The following is a 22317-nucleotide window of genomic DNA, read 5'->3' as shown; positions in this document are numbered from 1 at the left end:
TATTTAACAAAATAAGCTATTAAATCATATGTAAATTTTATATGAATTTCACTACAGAATAGGCCCATACACAAAATATACCATCATTTAAAACTCAATGGCTTAGGCAAGAAACAGTCCCTATATGCGAACATTGAACGTCCAACGTCAAGCCAGTAACCTACGGAGCGCAGGAGAGGTCAAACTTTCTGAACAGGAAATCCGCGTTCACATAGTATCGCATTTACGTTTACACCGTTGTTTTTGTTTTCCTTCACAATTCGTTTAATTTTTAGCCTCGGCACTGAGAGAAACTACTCTATCAAAAGCTCACAGCACAACAGGATTTACATAGATGTTTTTATTTATTTAGCCAATATATTATCTTAATTTTTACTATGATGTGAAAGAAGGTTTTTTTTGTTTGTTTTGTTTTTTTACATTATTTTCATTACTTATTTGTGGGCCGTTTTATGACACGGCAATTACCCATGGAAACATTTTTAACTCACTTGGATAAATATTAACACATAGTATTTTGTGGATAATAATCCATCCATCCGTTCATTTAAAGTACCGCTAATCCTACAGGGTCTTGGGGAACCTGGAGCCTATCCCAGGTAGATAGCATGGGGCACAAGATGGGGTACACCCTGGACAGGGTGCTAGTCCATCGCAGGGCACAATCACATACACGCCAATCAGCCTACCATGCATGTCTTTGGACTGGAGGAGGAAACCCCCGCAGCACGGGAAGAACATGCAAAGTCCTCACACACAGAACAGCGGTGGGAATCGAACCCCCAACCCTGGAGGTGTGAGGCGAACGTGCTAACCACTAAACCACTTTGTGGATAATAATCATCATCATCATCATCATCATCATCGTCATCATCATCCCTGCTGGAAAAAAAAACAATAGAACCCATCGTAGAAATTCTAATGGTTTCCACCCCAAATACCATTACAAACCATCAGCTAACCATTAAAACTTTTACAATTACCATTATCGATCCTTAATGGTATCCACTAGATATCCAGGTGCATGAGTAGAAGTAGAACTGCATCAGGATCAGGCAGCAGGAGTACATTTACAGCTCAACCAACAGAGAGCGAGAGAGACTGAGAGAGTATTCTTGTCTCGCTCACTGTGTTCCCGGGATCTGCAACCCAGAGCAGAATCAAGTTGTTACTGAAGATGAATGAATTATGATGATGATGATGATGATTACTACTACTACTAATAATAATGGTAGCAATAGTGGTAGTAGTTGCAATAATATTACATTACAGCATTTGGCAAACACCAAGTGATATCCAGTGCAACTTACAATTATCTCATTTTTATACAACTAAGCAGTTGAGAGTTAAGGTCCTTGCTCAAGGGCCCAACAGTGGCAGCTTGGCAGTGCTGGGATTTGAACTCACAACCATCCGATCAGAACTCCAATGTCTTAACTGCTGAGCTACCACTTCCCATATTACTAATAGTAATGGTAGTAGTAATTGTTATTGTAGTATCATTAGTAGTAGTACTATAGAAGTAGTAGTAGTAGTATTGGTAGTAGCAGTAGTAGTACTAGTTGTAGTAGTGTTAGTAGCAGTAGTAGTAGTAGTAGTAATAATATTATTGGTAGTAACAGCAGTAGTAGTAGTATTGGTAGTAGTAGCAGCAGTAGTAGTACTAGTACGCCTACTACTACTAGTAGTACGCCTACTTAGATCAAAAGATGCAGGCTATTTGACGGTACATCGAATAGTAAAGGCTACAGCAGGGGGGAGAGCTTTCTCTTATAGAGCCCCACAGTTATGGAACAGTCTTCCTATTAGTGTTCGGGACTCAGACACAGTCTCAGTGTTTAAGTCTAGGCTTAAAACGCATTTGTTTAATCAAGCCTACCCTGACTAGATTCTGTTCTACTACTTCGCAGTCATAATAATCTTTTTTCTCCCTCTCTCCTTTCGCCGAGCCCCACACGAATTTATGGAGATACTAGAGATCCAGATCCTTTCTTCCTCTGGATGGAGCTCAAATCTTCTCTAATTCCAGACTGCTGGGACTACGGCTGCTCCAAAGGCCATACAGACTTCATATAAATCCATAATGAACTTTTTCACACTAACTGTTGTTACCCAGATGAGGATGGGTTCCCTTCTGAGTCGGGTTCCTCTCAAGGTTTCTTCCTCTTAAAACATCTTAGGGAGTTTTTCCTTGCCACCGTCGCCACTCAGTGGCTTGCTCAGTTGGGATAAATTCACACCTTTAATATCTGTATAACATGTTGATATTTCTGTAAAGCTGCTTTGAGACAATGTCTATTGTAAAAAGCGCTATACAAATAAAATTGAATTTAATTGAATTGAATAGTAGTAGTAGTATTGGTAGCAGCGGCAGTAGTGGTAGTAGTAGAAGTATTGCTTGTATGGAAAATATCTATGAAGTGCAATCAATATGTGTAGCTAACATCTGAATATGTTAATGAAGTCTATTCAATATAACTAACTTCTGGATATGTTAATGAAGTGTACTCAATATGTAACCAACATTTAGAATTATTACTTGAGCATAATCATATAATCAATATTGGTTAAAAAACATAATCTATATGTATAATCAACAGTCAGAAGGATAATCTAAATCCATAGAACAATGTTTGATCAAGTTATATTCTGAGTGGATTTGAGTTGAATGAACTCTGTGTTTTAGTGTACAGTAATTGTTCTTCTGTATTAGCTGGCACCTGTCTCCACAGCAATAAAATGGCAGTAGATATTCGCATGCGTAAGTAAATAACTTTGAGGCAGATACCAATTAGGGAGTTAGGAGAGGGCCTCTGGAAAGGAGGTAGATATCAGTGGGGACAACCGATAGAGACAGACAGATGCTCATTGAGGCCTGAGAAGGGAGCCAAGGTCAAGACACACAAGCCGGTGTGAAACCTTTTTTTTTTTTTTTGTAAAAGAAACCTTGTCCTTGTGAACCTTTTCAAGAAAAACAACTAATTGCTCATGCTCCACAATTTTAAGATAACACATAGACATGAATATTTAATTGTGGCAAAAAAGATTGGTCTATTTCAATGAGGAAAGGCAAAACCCCACCTACAAAGACTATGCTGTGAAGAAAGGTATATAAAGACATGTTTGTGTATGTATAATTCGAACTTTCTGCAGACTCACACTTTATTGGTTTTCAATAAAGTTTCTTTACTTTTTGACATCTACTAAACTCTCTGTCTCTGAAGTTTTTGATTTAGGCTAAAAAGGTTGAATTATTCATGAGACTGGTAGTAGTAGTATTAGTATTGGTAGTAGTAGTAGTAGTAGTAGCAGTAGTATATTAGTATTGGTAGTAGTAGTAGCAGTAGTATTAGTATTGGTATTATTATTATTATTATTATTATTATTATTATTATTATTATTAGTAGTAGTAGTAGTAGTAGTAGTAGTAGTAGTAGTATTTCTTTTATGAAAGAGTAAAAAATATTCCACATAAAAACACGGGACTTTTATTTTGACGCGTATTATTAGCTTGCTAAACCGGAAGTTGTAGTAACGTTAAACGGTTTAAGGTCGGTCTGGCTTTTCTTCCCGTTTTCAACTTAAAATTCGGATTTGGAAAATAAACATATAGTCTTCTGGTGTTGTTTAACTTGATTTGTTTTGTTTAAATAAGCCGGCGTGGTGTGTTTAAAGGGACAACACGACTCGGTGCTATGCTGTCGGATACAGGTCTGTGTGTGTGTGTGAGCTGCCATTGTCTTGTTTTGCCTCCACAGCTGTTTAAGCTCCACACTAACACACTGAATAGTGCGCATTATTTATACTTACTTTAATGAGCTGGAATACTGTGTAGTATGGTAGTTTATCTGTGTAACTCAGTGATACCCAGCTGTGGACTTTTCTCCCATTCATCTTTCAGTTTCTCTAATTTTCACACTCTAAGGTCACACCTGAATTATGATCAGGTTCAGTAGGTGTGTTACAGGATGGTGACCTTCAGACTGATACACAGGCATGTAGGAGCACAGCTGGGCACCGCTGGTGTAAAATTGTAATGATGGGGTTTGTGATTTTTTTTTCCTCTTCCCTGGATAGATTACGGGGGAACGTCGTCCTGTGGCCGCTCTCGGGGAAAGAAGAGAGGTGTGGAGACCTCATCTTCATCATCGTTATCATCCTCGTCGGTCATTGGGGAAAGTCACTCCATGCGTCCATCCAGACAGACGCCCAGCGGCAGGGGCAAAAGAAGCAGCAGTGTTTCTACAGCGCAGGCAAATGTAGGAAGTTTGACTCGCTGGCAAATTAGACACGTATCGGACTGTCTCAGGTTCAAATATCTATCCTTTCTTCCTTCCATCCATCCATCCTTCTTTTCAGGATTAATTATTTGACTATCTGCCTATCTTAGGTTCAGGTGTTTATTCGTTCATCTATAAATTCTGGGTTTAATTTTATATCTGTCTGTCTATTCATTCACCTTCCATCTCAGCCCATCTGTTGTCCATCCATCCATATATGCCTCCTTTCTTCCCTTTCAGATCCATCCATTCATCCGTCCATTCCTGAGTTCAGTCATTCATCCACCCATATTCCATTTCTTTAATATATATTAGCCTACACGTCCATCCATTCTTGTCTCCCTTCTTTCCTTTTAGGTGAATGGTTGGTCTATCTATTCATTCATCCATCCTTCCTTCCATTCATCCACCCACACTCCATTTCTTTATTATATATTAGCCTACACAAACATCCATTCTTGTATCCCTTCTTTCCATTTAGGTGAATGATTGGAATACCCATTCATCCATCCATCCATCCATTCCTGAGTTCAGTCATATATCCACCCATACTCCCTTTCTTTTCTATCTATTAGCCTACACATCCATCCGTTCTTGTTTCCCTTTTTTCATTTTAGGTGAACGATTGGTCTATCCATCCATCCTTTTATCTATCCATCCATTTTGGGCCTTCAGTTGTTGATTGATTGGTCCATCCATTTGTCCATCTATCCTTCCAGTTCTTCATTCCTTTCTGTCTGTTTCAATATCGGTTATCTATTTTGCCTTTGATGCCTTCCATCTTTCTTTCCTTTTGAAATCTGTCTGTCGTTTTGTCTATTTATCTCTCTATCCCTTTGCCTGTTTGTCTAATGCTGTATGTGGTCCTGTACTTTCGTGCTTGAACACCTCGGTCAGAAAGCTTTTACTACACTTCCATTATTCTTCGATTGTGTTTGATTTGTGTGCTCTTATTTACTTTATTATTATTATTATTATTATTATTATTATTATTATTATTATTATTTTATGTCTCCTTCAACATCCTAGCCCAAAAAAAAGATGGCTGACATCGAGGAAGAAGAGGAGCAGGTGGAGAAGAAGTTCCGGAAGTGCGAGAAGGCAGGATGCCCGGCTACGTATCCTGTGTGTTTCGCCAGTGCGTCAGAAAGGTGGCTCTCGTGGTTTATTCGCAGATTGGCTTTGATCTGACGTTGTGATGATGCTGTTCCTAATCTGTAGTGATCTGACCGCTTAAAACACGATCTACCCCAAAGGTGTGCAAAAAACGGCTACACGTCTCGATGGTACCACTTATCGTGTGGCGAGCACTTCTGCAACGAGTGCTTCGACCACTATTACAGAAGGTGAGTGCTGTGGAGACGGATCAGAATCACATCAGACTCTGTGCTCTGATTACTCTCACACAATGATGTTGGTGAAGAGGAAGAAGTGTTAATGTGCTCTGTGTGTGTGTGTGTGTGTGTGTGTGTGTGTGTGTGTGTGTGTGTGTGTGTCAGCCATAAGGACGGTTATGAGAAATTCTCCTCCTGGAAGAAGCTGTGGACAGGAAATGGGAAGAGTGAACCAAGTCTGAAGGCCTTCATGGCGGATCAGCAGCTTCCTTACTGGGTGAGATGTGTTTTCTTATTGAGCTTGAGGAGCACTGGGGTCCAATCTAAAACATTTAACACACACACACACTTGTTTTTCTTGAAGCTTACATTGCTGGTCTCTCTCTCTCCGCTCTCTCTTTGAACTCTCTATTTTTCCTTCATGTTTCTGGTCTCTCTTTCATCTCAGGTTTTTCTCGCTCTCTTTCTCCTCATGTTCCTTGTGACCGTCTCCTCATAGTTCTTACGTTTCCTTTTCCCCATACATTACTAGTCTCTCTTTCACACAAATTGTCTTGTTTCTCTCTTTTTAAAAAAATATAAATAAGTTTTCGTGTTTCACTTTGCCCATCTGGCTTTATATTCCCTGCCTCACTGTTTCCTTTTCCCCCACGTTTCTGCTCTCTCTTTCCTCTGTCGCTTCTGCGTCTGGTCTCACCCCCACCCTCTCATATTTCTGTCATACTGTACATGTCTCACGTTTCTGATATTTGTTTCCCCCATCACGTCCATCCCTCACAACACCTTTTGTGGTCTTTCTCTCCTCATTTATTGGGTTGTATCTCTCCTCAGGTGCAGTGTACGAAACCCGACTGCGGGAAATGGAGGCAGCTCACTAAAGACATCCAGCTGACGGCTTCTCTGGCTGCAACGTACCGCTGCGGGATGAAGCTCAACAACGTTAAAGTAAGAAAGTGAACCAGGCCTCACAGGTCTGATGTTCTGTCTACTTCCTGTAGTCATTTGTTTTAGATTGTCCTTGGTTTGACCTCCTGCCAAATTTCTCCTGTTCTTCATATCTCACTGGCGTAATACACTGGCTGTGATTGTAAATGTGATGGGATTAAAATAATTACTGTTGTTTGTCATTATGAAGAATGAAGGACCGGATCAGTGTTCTCAGCCTGAAGACATGGTGAGTCGGTGAATACACCAGATTATGTTCATTTCATTCAGAAATAATTTTGTTATATGTATTTCTTTAATTATTACTATCTCTAATTTTGGTAAAGTGATACAATCTTAAATCATTGTATATGAACACATTTCTCTCTCCCCCCCCCCCCTCTCTCTCTCCCCCCTCACTGTCTGTCTGTCTCTCTCTCGCTCCCTCTCTCTGTCCCTTTCTCCCCCCTTGTCCCCCCCTTATCTGTCTCTCTCTCTCCCTCGCTAAATCTCTCTCTCTCTCTCTCTCTCTCTCTCTCTAATTCACTCGCTGTCTCTCTCTGTCCCTGTCTCTCGCTAACACAATTGCTGTCTTTCTCTCCCTGTCTCTCTCTCTAACTCACTCGCTGTCTGTCTCTCTCTCTCTCTCTCTCTCTCTCTCTCTCTCTCTCTCTCTCTCTCTCCCCCTCTCTCTCCCTCTCCCTCCCTGCCTTACAGAGAGTGGCTGGAGTGGGAGACAGTTGGTGGTCGTCCATGTTGATTCTGCCCCCTTTGCTAAAAGAGAGCCCAGCAAACCCTTTCCTCATGGCTTATTACCCCGACTGCGTGGGCATGAGCCCGTCCAGCTCTCACTGTGATCTACGGCCTGAGCAACGCCGCAACATTCAGCCACAGAGTTAGTTAGACCTTTATGTTGTTTTTTTTTGTATGGCTGGACTTGTGTTATAACTCTAACATTTCAGTTCTACTTTCCACATGTAGGGAAGCAGCCAAGACATGTTTGGAGCCCAGTGTAACTAACATGTAATAGAAGTCTAGATGACCCAAAATCTTTCTGCATAAGCTTTGTATAAGTAATGCATGTTTATGTTCAGTAGCACTGACTCACAAATACCAGACAATACCAATACCCTAGTCTAAATATCAGAAGGTAACTGAACACACGATTAAATAGATGCAGAATATCTAATGCAAGTGAACCACTGGTTCTGCACAGCCCTGATGTGTGTGTGTGTGTGTGTGTGTGTGTGTGTGTGTGTGTGTTTAGTCCCAGGTTTGTGCCCGTACTTTCAGCCCTTCTACCAGCCCAATGAGTGTGGTAAAGCCCTGTGTGTTCGTCCAGACATGATGGAGCTAGATGAGCTCTATGAATTCCCAGAATTCTCCAGGGATCCCACCATGTACCTCGCTCTACGCAACCTCATCCTCGCCGCTTGGCATCGAGACTGCAAGGTACGAGAACATTTGTGCTTACTTGTTCACTCTGTATTAAACAGCAGATTTTTATGTATAAAGTGGTCTAATAGATGTAGTCAAAAATGATAGATCAGTATGTTTAAGAAATATGTAATTCTTTAAGTAAATCACTAATGTTTATGATTTGTTTTAACTGACAAAAAAGAGAAAAATCAAAAAGCACAGTTTTTTTATTTTTATGTTTAGACAAATTATAAGATAACATAGAATGGAATATACAGTGGGGGAAATAATATTGGTCACGTCAACATTTTTTACAGTAAATATATTTCCAGTGAGGTTATTCACATGAAATTTTCACCAGACATCAGTATTAACTCAGGAAATCTGGAAATATAAAGAATTCACAACATTAAAGTCTATAAATAAAGTTATGTGTAATAAAGCGGAATGACACGGGGGGAAAAAAAAAGTATTGAACACGCTAAGAAAAAGCAGTTCTCCAAGGTAAGGCAAGCAACCAGCTGAAATCCGTAAGTAATTATACCCCCTATCTGTGCAAATTAATATCAGCTGGGTTAGTAAATTGATGGTCTATAAAAAGGTTTTTCGTTACCAAGGTGTCACACAAGAAACATCTCAAGATTGGTAAAAGCAGAGAGCTCTCCCAAGACCTTCACAACCTTATTGTTGTGAAACACACTGATGGAATCGGATACAGATGTATTTCAAAACTTCTGAATCCTCCAGTAAGCACCATTGGGGCTATTATCCACAAGTGGAAACATCATCACGCCGTCATCAACCGGCCACACACAGGAACTCCTCGCAAGATTTCTGACCAGGGAGTCAGAAGAATAGTCAGAAGAGAAGCCCAAGAGCCAAGGACCACTTGGAAAGCGCTCCAGAAACACTTGGAGGCAGCAGGCATGATCGTCACAGAGAACACAATAGGCAATGCACTCCACTGCTCACGCTCACCCCGCAAGACTCCATTACTAAAGAAACGGCATGTCGAAGCTTGTTTAAAGTTTGCTACACCTCATTTGGACAAGACTACGAAATACTGGGAGAGTGTAGTCTGGACAGACGAGAGCAAAATTGTACTTTTTGGCTGTCATACTACACACCATGTTTGGAGAAGAAATGGTACTGCACATCACCCTAAAAACACTACACCAACAGTGAAGTTTGGAGGTGGAAGCATCATGGTGTGGGGCTGTTTTTCATCACATGGTACTGGCAGACTTCATATAATTGAAGGAATGATGAATGGAGCCCTTTACCAGGTGATTCTTGAGAAGAATCTGCTGCCATCCACCAGGATGATGAAGATGAGACGTGGGTGGAGCTTCCAGCAGGACAACGATCCATAGCATATAGCAAAGGAAACTCTCAATTGGTTTCAGAGAGAAAAAAATTGAGGTGTTAGAATGGCCCAGTCGATCACCTGACTCGAATCCAATTGGACAAGATTTAAAGACAGTATGTTTAGAAGAATGGTCCAAAATCACACCTGAATACTGCAGCCCATTAATTTCTTTATACAGGAAGCGTCTTGAAGCTGTCATTACAAACAAATGCTTCTCCACTAAGTTTTAAATAAATTTCAGTTAGCATGTTCAATACTTTTTTTCCTGTGTCATTCCACTTTATTACACATAACTTTATTTATGGACTTTAATGTTGTGAATTCTTTATATGTGTGGATGTTTTGAGTTAATACTGACGTCTGGTGAAAATTTCATGTGATTAACCTCATTGGAAATATATTTACTGAAAAAAAATATTGACACGTTCAATACTTATTTCCACCACTGTGTATTCGTATATAAATACCAACAATACGCACAGCACTTGTGACAATATCAGCATTATATCATCCAATTATTCGGCACCATTCTATCCTCACACCAGGAGGACGGTTTTACACGTCACATTCCCTCGAGTCTAGCCCTAACATCACTAGCTATTAGGCTGAGTGGAAAGTGCAGATGTGTGAGTTTCCAAAAGGCGAGCTCCCTGCTGAGCACGGGCTGGAACAGGACCGGGCCCGTATCACATAGAGGAGAGAGAGCGCGAGCTTCAGCTGCTCTAACTGTGGGGAAAATTCTCACGAACAAGCCTGCTAACAGCACCGAGGCGGCTTCATTATTCTCTATTCGCTTCACATGTTAAAGGAAGAGAGTACAGAAAATACTCCATAGTGGAATTTATTCATGTGTGGACTAGGGAAGATTTTTCAAATATGAAGTGGTGGAAAAGATAAATATAGTTTGCAAAATGATGTACCTATTTATGAGTAAATTTGATTTGCCATCAGAAGTCACCTAATTAGCTGAATTGTGTCCACCGAGGTGCAATCAGTGTCACATGATCTCTATATAAATAAACACCTCTTCCTGAGATTGTTGAACACACATAAGCAAACATCATGAAGACCAAGGAACTATCAAAACAAGTCCAGAAGAAAATTCTGGAAATCAGGAATTGGTTGTAAAAAATCGCACACTTTTGAAAATCCTGTGGAGCAGCACTGGAAAAAGCTGTCGATGACCAAGTTAAATAGTCAGGGAACCAAGAGGCTAAGGATAATGCTCAGCATGATGCTACCACCACCATGCTTCACTGTGGCGATGCTGTTTTCTAACAAAGTCCTCCCATCGAAATACCTTAATAAAAAAGCATCTACTGTAGTGTGAAATATGCAATAGAAAGTGTGGCAATTCAACTTTCTAACTTTCAATACTTTGTGTTTAGTGTTTATTCTGTGTATGTGTAAAGTTACACACCTAGAAACAATCACTCCAAGACTTAATAGTAATAGTGTTTTTCTCTCGTCTATTCAGGAGGCTCTGACGCCACAGAAGTGCGCTCCTCACGTCATCGTCCGTGGTTTGGTGCGAGTGCGCTGTGTGCAGGAGCTGGACAGAGTTCTGCACTTCATGACCCGCAAAGGTTTAATCAACACCGGAGCTCTTCTGGCCAGACAGCCTCTCCTCCCAGAGCCGTACCGCGACGTGAGTCCTCCTCTGACGACCGTTAATACGAATATCTGTTGGAGGTTCCAATAACAACTCGGTAATCTTTGCGAACGATGCGTCTTTGTCTTTCTCGGTGTTCTTTGCCGTATGTAGAAGAAGGTGTTGGTGATTGGAGCTGGAGCTTCAGGTCTTGCTGCTGCCAGACAGCTGCACAACTTCGGCATGCAGGTCAGGATAAAAGGATTTCCTAGTTGAACAAGATCTTATTAATTGGCTAAAAATTAAATAAAAAAACAAACATGCCAGTGATGTGGTGATTTGAAATGACTCCTAGGTGCGAATGAGTGTGTGATTGTGTGCGTGTCCTGAAATGGACTGGCGTCCCATACAGGGTGCAGGGTGCGTTCCTCGGATTGGCTACAGATCCACCCTGACTAGGATAAAGTGCTTAGTGATGATGAATGATTGAACGAAAATGGTGTCCTGGCCTATCTCAGCTCTTGCGATTGTGCGCCTGTGATTGGTCGTTAGGTGGTGGTGTTGGAGGCGAGGGAGCGAATAGGAGGGCGAGTTTGGGACGACACATCGCTGGGCATCACCGTGGGTCGAGGTGCACAGATCGTTAATGGTTGTGTCAACAATCCCATCGCTCTAATGTGTGAACAGGTGAGAGTGACACACTCACACACACACTCTCTCTCTCTCTCTCTCAACACACACACACACACACATATACTATAATTTAATTAAACAATAAAACTATAAAATATCGACAGCCACATATTCAGCCAAATCACACTAGAGACATTACTCAGGAGGATACTAACCACGCAGTAAGGTTCGAGAAATAATTGGCACGTTGCAGTAAGAAAACTGCATCACAAAATGTTCGAGCCAATCACGTTGCACTACGCAAATGTAGACTGTTTTGCTCTGTTTTTAGCTGGGAGTGAAGATGCACAAGCTGGGTGAGAGGTGTGATCTGATCCAAGAGGGCGGTCGAGTCACCGACGTTGCCATAGACAAGCGCATGGACTTCCACTTCAACGCCATACTAGACGTGGTCTCCGAGTGGAGGAAGGACAAGTCACAGCACCAGGACGTCCCACTCGGGGGTACTAGGAGTTCCTAACAAGAAAGGAATCTGTAGGCAAAAAGCACACACAGATCTATGCCGAGCTTGATTATTTACCCTGACTGGTAGAGGAAGAGTCTTGCGTTATTCCACAAATGAGTTTTAATTTTTCCTTTTTTGCATGAGGTGTCGACAGTTTCAAAAACATCTCCGATTGGTCAGGATTCTTCTGGTTTTGTGATGCTGAACATTTCCGTGTCAGTCTGTCCTGACCATTTGTTTGTTTGTTTGTTTGTTTGTTTATTTATTTATTTATTTGTTTATTTCAGAGAAGATTCAGGAGGTCTATAAGACGTTCCTGCAGGAGTCAGACATTCGCTTCAGTGAGCTGGAAGGGAAAGTGCTGCAGTTCCATCTCAGCAACCTGGAGTACGCCTGTGCAAGTCCACTGGACCAGGTGTGTGTGTGTGTGTGTGTGATTCCTCTGATTATTCCAATTCCAAACATTTTTTTTTTTAATATATATATATATAATTTTTATTTATTAAAGAAAGACGTGTCATACTTTTTATCCATTTATAGTTAAATTTTTAATGTTCATGAGAACATTATCACTTTCGTTCTACCTGAGATGAAACCTTCTTAAATTAATGTTAAATACAAAGACTCTTTTCACCGTATCAACGAATATATGAATGAATCTTTATTGGTCACATTTACATTACAGCACAGTGAAATTCTTTTCTTCGCATACCCCAGCATGTTAGGAAGTTGGGGACAGAGTGCAGGGTCAGCCATGATATAGCGCCCCTACAGCAGAGAGGGTTAAGGGCCTTGCTCAAGGGCCCAAAAGTGGCAGCTTGGCAGTGCTGGGGCTTGAACCCTGACCTTCCGATCAGTAACCCAGAGCCTTAACCATCAAGCCACCATTGCCCCCATATATACGTTTTTCTTTGTAAAATAATCCATTTATTATTAGGCGTCCACCCTAATAATACAAGTCCCTGTGTAAGTTATTACTATGGAAACAAAATCATTCTCCAGTAGTGATTACAGATTACATAACAAAACAGAAGGTTTGAAATTCTTTTGGTCGAAGTGGTTTGGTTTATTTGGTTTAATTAGACTTCTGTGTAGAATAATAGGATACTGTTTTAATGAAGGTGTGTACACCTCACAGACTACATCCTAAACCTAAAAAGGGCTTCTTTACATACATTAACAAAAGTTTAATCATCATCTAACACAGCTCTCTCAACATTGAGCATACAATTAAAGGGGCAGTTTATGATGTTTAAAGTGAGTGAAAAAAATGCTGCAATATACATAGTTTTGTTGAATTTTGACAATTTGAATTTTTTAATTGTCTACATCGTCTCAAACAAGACATCCCAAATAACCTTAAGAATGATTGTCTTTAACAAAATTGTAATTTCTACCTGTAGTGTCTTTATATGCTACTTATTTTTGACTGGTGTGAGTTGACACTGGTGTGTGAGGTTTTGTTTTCCAATATTCTCACGGAGCCACCAAATGGCTTGCCATTTTCTAAGATGCACGCAAAGAATCACACACAGAAATTCCACTGTGGAAGATTTTTCCAGCAGATGCTGATTTGTCCTGATTATACAGTGACTTCCTAAACAGAAGACCTTCTTCTTTTTGACTTCCTGTGTGTGTCCTATAGGTTTCTGCTCGATCGTGGGACCATAACGAGTTCTTCGCTCAGTTCTCAGGGGACCACACACTGCTGACTGCAGGCTATTCCACTCTGCTGCACAAACTAGCCCAAGGCCTCGACATCCACCTCAACACTGCGGTGAGAAGCACCTAAAGTAGTGAACAGTGGAGTTCACTCGGGAGGGGATAGTTACATTCCAGCTGATGTCTGCTGTCCGTGTGTGCCTCGGCAGATCCGATGGATGGATGGATGGATGGATGGATGGATGGATGGATGGATGGATGGATGGATGGATGGATGGATGGGGAAAAAATATTAGTCTGATAAATGGATATAAGAATCAGATGGCTAGATGGATGGATGGAATAATTACATGGATGGATAGATGGATAGAAGAAAGGATTAAACAAGAGGATTAGTTGTAAGAAGAGATTAGACTAAAGGATTGGCTCTAAGAAAAGTTTAGACCAAAGGATTGGATTTAAGAAGGGATTAGACTAAAGGATTGGATGTAAGAAATCATTAGACTAAAAGATTGGATGTAAGAAATCTTCGGAATAAAGGATTGGACGCAAGAAAGGATTAGATGAAATAATTAAGTGGATAGATGAATTAGATTTAAAAATCAGATGGAGATTTTGTTGGAAAAAACGTGGTGGATGGCTGTTTTTTAGATTTGGATAGATTAAATGGAAAAATTGGAAGGATGGACTACATGGAAAAAATGAAATGGATAGAATGATGGAGCGATTAGATAAAGAGATAATATTAATTGATGGATGGTTAGATGGGGTGAATGGATTAGTAGATGCATGTGAAAGTGAGTGATTAGATTGGTGGTTGGATTAGATGGATGATGAATGGATCAGGTGGTTACAGGTGCAATCAAAATTATTCAACCCCCCTTGCAAATCAGGTTTATTGTCCAAATTTACAGACTTCCGGCTGTTTGCAATGTACTAATCAGTCAAAAGCAACTGAAATAGTTCAACACAACCAATGCTTCGTTCATTGCAAACAGCTGAAAGTCTGTAAATTTGGACAATAAACCTGATTTGCAAGGGGGGTTGAATAATTTTGATTACAGCTGTAGATGGGTAGAAGGAGTGATTAGGTAGATGTATTAGATGGCTGGCTTAGAGGATGGATTTGTAGATGGGATAAGGAGACAGATTGATAGAGGGACTGATGTTTGGGTGGGTGAATAGGCAGATTGGATAAATGGGTAGATGGATGAATTGGTTAAATGGATGGATGAACCAGAGAGATGGACAGTTGGATGTATAAATGGATTAGATGGGTAGATAGATGGATGGGTGGAGGGTCTGATGGGTGAATGGTTGGGTAGGTGAATGGACATGTGTGTAGATTGCAGAGATGGATTAGGTGGTTAGATTTATAAATCGGATGGATGGATGATTGATTGGATAGATGGATGGATTTATGGATGGTTAGATGGATGGATGGAAGAACTGACAGATGGATTTATAGATGGTGGATGGGGGAGGAATTGAATGATGGATTTATAGATTGATGAATGAATGGAGGAACTGATGGATGGATTAATAGATGGATTGATGAAGGAATGGAGAAACTGATGGATGGAATAATAGATGGATGGAGGAACTGATTGATATATTTATGGATGGAGGAACTGATGGATGGATCGGTGGGCAGATGGATGGAGGAACTGGTGGATGGATTTATAGGTGGATGGATGAATGGAAGACCTGATGGATGGATGAAGGAACTGATGGATGGATGAATGGATGAAGGAACTGATGGATGGATGGATGGATGGATGGATGGATGGATGGAGGAACGGATGGATGGAGGAACTGATGGATGGATGCATGGATGGAGGACCTGATAGATGGATTTATGGATGGATGGGTAGATAGATATATTGATGGATGAAAAGCCAATAATGCAGTGCATGATCCCGTGTAGGTGCAGTCTGTGGATTACTCGGGTGATGTAGTGAAGGTCAGCACCACCAGCGGAACCCAGTTTACTGCTCAGAAGGTACAGACCTGATTCAGACCCTGTCGTTAAAATGTCAATCATCCACACGGATCCTGTTCCTCTGACAGAGCAGGAGAAAAGCTTCTTATTGTGTGTTGTGTTGTAGGTGTTAGTGACGGCTCCTTTAGCTCTTCTGCAGAAGAACGTCATCCAGTTTAACCCTCCACTTCCAGACAGGAAGCTCAAAGCCATAAACAGCCTGGGGGCCGGAGTTATTGAGAAGGTAAACATTAATACTCTGTGTAATCCCTAACATGCAGCAAAGTGATAATCTTAGCAAGCAGCAAAAGATAGCTGAAATATAGCTACATTTACATGATCTACTGTGTGTATAAGTGATGACGGGGTTTTTTTTGGGTTCCAGATTGCACTGCAGTTCCCCTACAGGTTCTGGGACAGTAAGGTGCAGGGAGCGGATTATTTTGGTCGCATTCCCCCGAGTCCAGAGAAGAGGGGCATGTTCAGTGTGTTTTACGACATGAGACCAAAGGTCAGACTGTTCAAACATAAGTATTTATCTTATTTAACTCCGTATTCTTTATTAGTTGTTTTCCACCACGAGAACTTTTGTCAATACCTCAGGAACGTTTTTGTTCCTGAGCCTGCCACCATTTATACATTTTGCCTAAGAACTTCGTATTTTAATTCGGCGTACACTATTGCGTTAGTTATTGCTCAGAAATATTTGCAGTCTTTTTATTTTCTTTCTCCCCAATTAAACAGCAGATCAGTACATCGACATGTGAATCAAGAATGACTGACCGTTGTACAGGTGCTTTGAGCTCTCCGATATTAGCTGACACCCTGGAGGCCCCGTCCCCTCCCGTCCCACGTTAGTAATCTGTCGTCTCGTCTCGGTTTTCCATCGACTCGGTGCCCTTGCGTAATGTCAAGCTAAAAGGAGAATGTTTTGCGTACGTTAATGTGAAATAAAATCTAGCAGTGTATGTTAGACTTGGCTAACATTCGACAAGAATATATTTAACCATCAATTAACTATATTTATTAAGAATGCACCAAAACAATTAGTCAACAACGGCATTTTTTTGCCCGAAAAGAATGTAAAAACAACCAAAAAATTTGATTATGCTTCAAACCATGAAGTGTAAAATCCCCCCCAAAAACTCTACAGTTTTGCCAACAGGTTTATAGCAAACATAAATATCATGAGGGATATCACGTGTCGCAGAAATGTTCCGATGCGATATTTTTTGCCATAATCCGTCCCTACAGGATTTTGCTAAGTTTTTTTTTTTTTTGTGATTGTTGCAGTCAAAAATGCTTTGACTTTGGGCTTTGACTTAATACACGTTGCGATGACGTCACATGACAGCCAAATCTGCGGTAATTTTGAAAAATTGCAAGATACTCCGAATATAGCGAAGTTTGCTTGATTTTGCTTTAATTTCTGCAATCGCAAAATCTCAAAATCCTGGATGGACTGCCAGTCCATGCCTACTCATGTGACTAGACAGCGTTTAGTTAGATTTAGACCACTGTATGCAGCATAGTTAAAGTTGGCCATGTTAGTGCTTTTATCTTGGTGCCCCCTGAGCTACGTCCTGATTGGTCAAGAGCAAAAAAAAAAAAAGCTTGTGTCTGTCACACCACACTTTTCTAGAAGAAAAGACCCAGCTCCGTGGGTTTTTTTTTTGTTGGTGTGTGTGTGTGTGTGTGTGTGTGTGACATTGTATCAATATTTAAGACCAAACGTAAAAGGTTTACCTTTTACATCACCCAACCAATCAGGTCATAGTTCGGGGTGCAAAAAAAGAAAAAACCCATCAACATGGAGGACAGATTGCAAGCGGAAAAACTTGTTAGTGAGTACATCTTGAGGAGATTTACGCCACGTTAAACACGTCGCGGGACTTCACGAACACTCAATCTGCTCCATCACTCACAATACAGGATGAGGATGAATCTTGAGTTCTCAGCGTGTGTGAATTGATTCTCTGCAGGGAGAGCAGTGTGTGCTGATGTCGGTGATCACAGGGGAGGCTCAGGCCATGGTGAGGGATCTGGAGGACAAGGAAGTGGTGGAGCTCTGCATGACCGTCCTCAGGGAACTTTACAAGGAGCAGGTGAGCTGATCAGGAGATGTATACTGCCCGTTAGTTACGGGCAAAATGTAAACCACACAAACTATTATTGAGAAACATGCATTGAGGGGGGAAAAAAAAGTAATTGAAAACTTATTTTGTGGACTATACTATTTGTATGTGTGTGAGTAAATGGCAAGACTTTATTTAGAAGACGCTTTAGTGTGTGTAATGTGATGTTTGCAGGAGGTTCCAGACCCGCTGAAGTACTTTGTGACTAGTTGGAGTAAAGACCAGTGGTCTCAGATGTCCTACAGCTTCGTGAAGACGGGCGGCAGCGGGGAGGCCTATGACATCATCGCCGAAGACGTGCAAGGGAAGATCTACTTTGCTGGCGAGGTGAGAAAGTTTCAGCTGAACAAAATTAGGTGAAAATCAGCAATGATAATCTGATCGGAGATCGCTGTTCAAAGCTCACAGAGTCGGGATAACAATATAGAATAAACAATGGAGCGGCTTCAGGGGCTTAGGTTCAGGGTCATTTGATTTCATTGCCACGACGACAAGTCTAGGAAAGCATGGCCGTGAGAGAGATTTAGTGTTGTATGCAAAGATGCGAAGACTGTTCACTTGGTACCACCCGAGGTACCAAGAGAGCTGGCTCTTGGGTCAGTTCCCACTCTCTTGTAGTGCAGAGATGCTGTCAGTCCCGAACCAAGAACTGGTGACATCTGAGGCTTGATGGCAGAGCCGTTTTATCACCATGGCAACAATTCAAGATGGCCGCCTCAATAAGATTCGGTCAGTAAGTCACTTCGGTCGGAGCAAGATGGCGGCGTACCTTTGCTTAATTAACTACAGAAAAATACAACAAGCCTATCTCTAGAAAATCAAGAACATAGAATGCGCATCAGGCATGTTTTGCTTTGCTTTTTATGTTTTTAGTCAATTTATGAAGCCACTGTGAACCTAAACATGACATAAATATACAGTGCTATAGTATTTTGTGCAGGCAATTAGCTTGTTTTATTGTAAATAAAATGGCCTGACAAAAACTTGCCCCGTATGCCAAACTCACGATGACCTGAAAATGAAATCAGCTTCTGAGACGAGTAAACATTCGATTTCTACAAATTTACAGTCGACTACAGAGGTTGCGTCTGTCGATTCCACCATGGCTTCTTACTGATGCACACCCCCCACCCACGGCTCAAAGAGACTCCTGAGTTTCCTCGCTCGTATTTAGGACTTTGTGGTGCCGTTCATGCGCGATCAACTCGTAAATATGATCCTTCCAACATGACTTGAACACGTCGTGAGATTTATTGCAGCAATGAACCCGTGGTCAACAGCAATGAACTGATAGCTAATGAAACTTTCTTTGAGCAGGTACGAGCTCAATATAAAAACGAATAAAGGAATAAATGATGTCGGCTTACGCTTAATCGCCACCGATGTCAGTGTATGCTCAAGGATTTGATTTTGATTATTAAAATATAATTCTCAAAAGCAAAAATCAAACTTTTGACAACAAATCAAAACACAACTGTCATTTGAACTGTTCATATAGTTCATTCACAGGGACTCCTAGTGAACGCTCAACATAAGTGGATTTTAAAAAATGTTTTAGAAAACTGATTATTGATATGGTGAGTTTAAACATTTTCTTTATAAGGAGACATTTATACAACTTTATTGGAAGGAGTCTCCAGTTTCAGCACATCTTTTTATTGTCATAGTAACTTCAAGAAAGTGGGGAAAAAAGAGAGGTGAGGAAGAGGTTTATATCTCTTATAACGCACGTGATGATAGGAACAGGACTTGTTTCATGGACATTCCACACTATTAAATGCAACTATAAATGGATAAAAAGTATGACATAGTGTCCTTCAGTAAATAAAAGAAATTTTGACAAATTAGCTGTGGTATAAGAGGAAGAAAACACATCAAGACATTGCTATTGGGGTAGCAACGGTAACTCCTCCTCCATTCGTCACTTCATCACTGATTATTTTCCTACAACAGCACCAACACCCAGCCCCCCCCCATGTGTTTAATCCAACTGTGACTACGTTTACATGGACTGCAGTAATCTAATTATTGACCTTATTCTGAGTAAGACAGTATTGTGATTAAGGTGTTTACATGAGTCACTTTTAGAACATTCCTTTCATGTTCCTGTTGTACATGCTATAGAACAAAGATCGATCAACGGCACACGTCATTACGTCCCCACGCCGTCCGACGTTCCCTCCAGAATTTCACGTATCTACATACAGTTGGTCTTCGTTATGGAACCGTATACAGTTTTGGGTGTTTTGATTTGATTTTTTTTATTTTATGAAAGCTTAGAATGCAGTTAATGAGTTGTCATGTTATACGTGCAAATAGACGACTGTTTGAAGCCGTGGGCTGCGTCTGAAATCTACTTACCTACTATATAGTAGCTGAGATATGTGTATTTCACCTACTATATACATGTATTTCTCCTACTATATACTAGCTGAGATTCGTGTATTTCTCCTACTATACACATGTATTTCTCCTACTATACACATGTATTTCTCCTACTATATAGTAGCTGATATTCGTGTATTTCTCCTACTATACACATGTATTTCTCCTACTATACACATGTATTTCTCCTACTATATAGTAGCTGAGATTCGTGTATTTCTCCTACTATACACATGTATTTCTCCTACTATATAGTAGCTGAGATACGTGTATTTCTCCTACTATATACGTGTATTTCTCCTACTATATAGTAGCTGAGATACGTGTATTTCTCCTACTATACACGTGTATTTCTCCTACTATATAGTAGCGGAGATACGTGTATTTCTCCTACTATATACGTGTATTTCTCCTACTATATAGTAGCTGAGATACGTGTATTTCTCCTACTATACACATGTATTTCTCCTACTATATAGTAGCTGAGATGCGTGTATTTCTCCTACTATATACATGTATTTTTCCTACTATATAGTAGCTGAGATACGTGTATTTCTCCTACTATATACGTGTATTTCTCCTACTATATAGTAGCTGAGATACATGTATTTCTCCTACTATACACATGTATTTCTCCTACTGTATACGTGTGCTTCTCCTACTGTATACGTGTATTTCTCCTACTATACACATGTATTTCTCCTACTATATAGTAGCTGAGATACGTGTATTTCTCCTACTATATACATGTATTTCTCCTACTATATACGAGTATTTCTCCTACTATATACGAGTATTTCTCCTACTATATACATGTATTTCTCCTACTATATAGTAGCTGAGATACATGTATTTCTCCTACTATATTGTAGGCAAGTGGTTTCTGACACAGCTGTGCTCTCTTGTTTACTGTAAAACAGTTGAGCACTGCCGTGTGTGTACATGTCCTGTCACAAAATGTGGTGTAAACTCCCACACAACGTTAGCAGTGTGATTAAGGTGTGTACATGTTTATAACACACTTCCATAATGCGACTAAAACAGGAAAACTCCACAAGTCTTAATTCGATATGTGTTTACTTCGAGTATGACTTTACCGGGATTAAGGTAATAAGAAATCGCTGTTTACATGCTAGTTTCTTAATCAGAGTATCGTCTTAATTGGGTTACAATCAGATTATTGTTGTCCACGTACTGTGTGTCTCCAGTATTAACTTTTTTCTCTTTTCGTTTGGGTCCGTCATCTTCCAGGCCACAAACCGACACTTTCCTCAGACGGTAACTGGTGCGTATCTGAGTGGCGTACGAGAGGCGAGTAAGATCACAGCGCTGTGACACAACCCCAAGGACCGGGACATTCAAACCGAGCTTCCACGACTCCTCTACAGCAGGCGTTTCAAACTCCAATGAGGAACTGTTACGGGTGTGGCGATATTTATTACTGTAGCAAGATTGCACGCAATATAATGTACCACATGTACATTACCAAACGGCGTCTTCATCTACGGAGGCTTGGAGAAAATAAGATGACGTTTGTTCAATTTCTGAAAAATGACTTGTTTGATGTCATGGAACTTTTCTTATTTGGTGATAATTTTGTCAGTGTTTCACTCTTCTCCAACTTGCATTGTTTTGTTTTGTTTTTTGTGTCAAGCATTACTGAGTAAGAGTGTCCACACAAATTACACGTCAATTTTCACATTAAGCAAAATGGAAATATTCCTCCCGAAGGAAAAAATAAACATTTTGCTCACACTTATATAACGCAACATAACCCAGTCAAGCATTTAAACACATTTTATTTGTGTAAGAACTGATTTAGTAAGTTATGCAATTGTAACAGCATTGTCGGTTGTAATGAGTGGAATCTTTCTGTGTGCATTGATCTAGATGATGTACTGTACTTGCTCTAAAAATAACTGACTTGAGTCATTTCTGTATGAACAAAATTGTAATATATACATACTGTAAATTATACTGGTATTTGTTTTGATCTTTTTTTTTACATAAATTATCTGCACAAACCAAAACACTTGGATTTATTTGTCTGATTTTGCGTTCACATGCGTGTTACATTGGCACCTTATATCAGGCAGCAG

General features: G+C 40.4%; 1 protein-coding gene across 2 annotated transcripts; it reads left to right on the top strand.

Annotated features, from left to right (window-relative positions):
• The first annotated feature begins 3518 nt into the window (after window positions 1-3518).
• On the top strand, window positions 3519-22248 carry LOC108275093 (lysine-specific histone demethylase 2). Of its 2 annotated transcripts, XM_017485678.3 has the most exons (22): window positions 3519-3551; window positions 3656-3711; window positions 4078-4259; window positions 5310-5431; window positions 5537-5626; window positions 5780-5891; window positions 6446-6559; window positions 6750-6788; window positions 7256-7433; window positions 7806-7990; window positions 10804-10974; window positions 11092-11166; window positions 11470-11604; window positions 11882-12053; window positions 12343-12470; window positions 13701-13832; window positions 15645-15719; window positions 15826-15942; window positions 16084-16209; window positions 17681-17803; window positions 18008-18160; window positions 21470-22248. In XM_017485678.3, exons 2-22 carry the CDS (start codon window positions 3696-3698, stop codon window positions 21551-21553), a joined length of 2529 nt encoding a protein of 842 aa, XP_017341167.1. In that variant the 5' UTR covers window positions 3519-3551; window positions 3656-3695; the 3' UTR covers window positions 21554-22248. The 2 variants fall into 2 exon arrangements, with proteins under 2 accessions (XP_017341167.1, XP_017341168.1); XM_017485679.3 differs by lacking the exon at window positions 3656-3711 and having other exon boundaries at window positions 3536-3551.
• The last annotated feature ends 69 nt before the right edge of the window (window positions 22249-22317 follow it).

This window comes from Ictalurus punctatus, chromosome 14 (genome assembly GCF_001660625.3).
Source record: "Ictalurus punctatus breed USDA103 chromosome 14, Coco_2.0, whole genome shotgun sequence".
NCBI lineage: Eukaryota > Metazoa > Chordata > Actinopteri > Siluriformes > Ictaluridae > Ictalurus > Ictalurus punctatus.
Note: the sequence above shows the minus strand (reverse complement) of the source record. Positions and strands in the feature narration are given on the sequence as shown.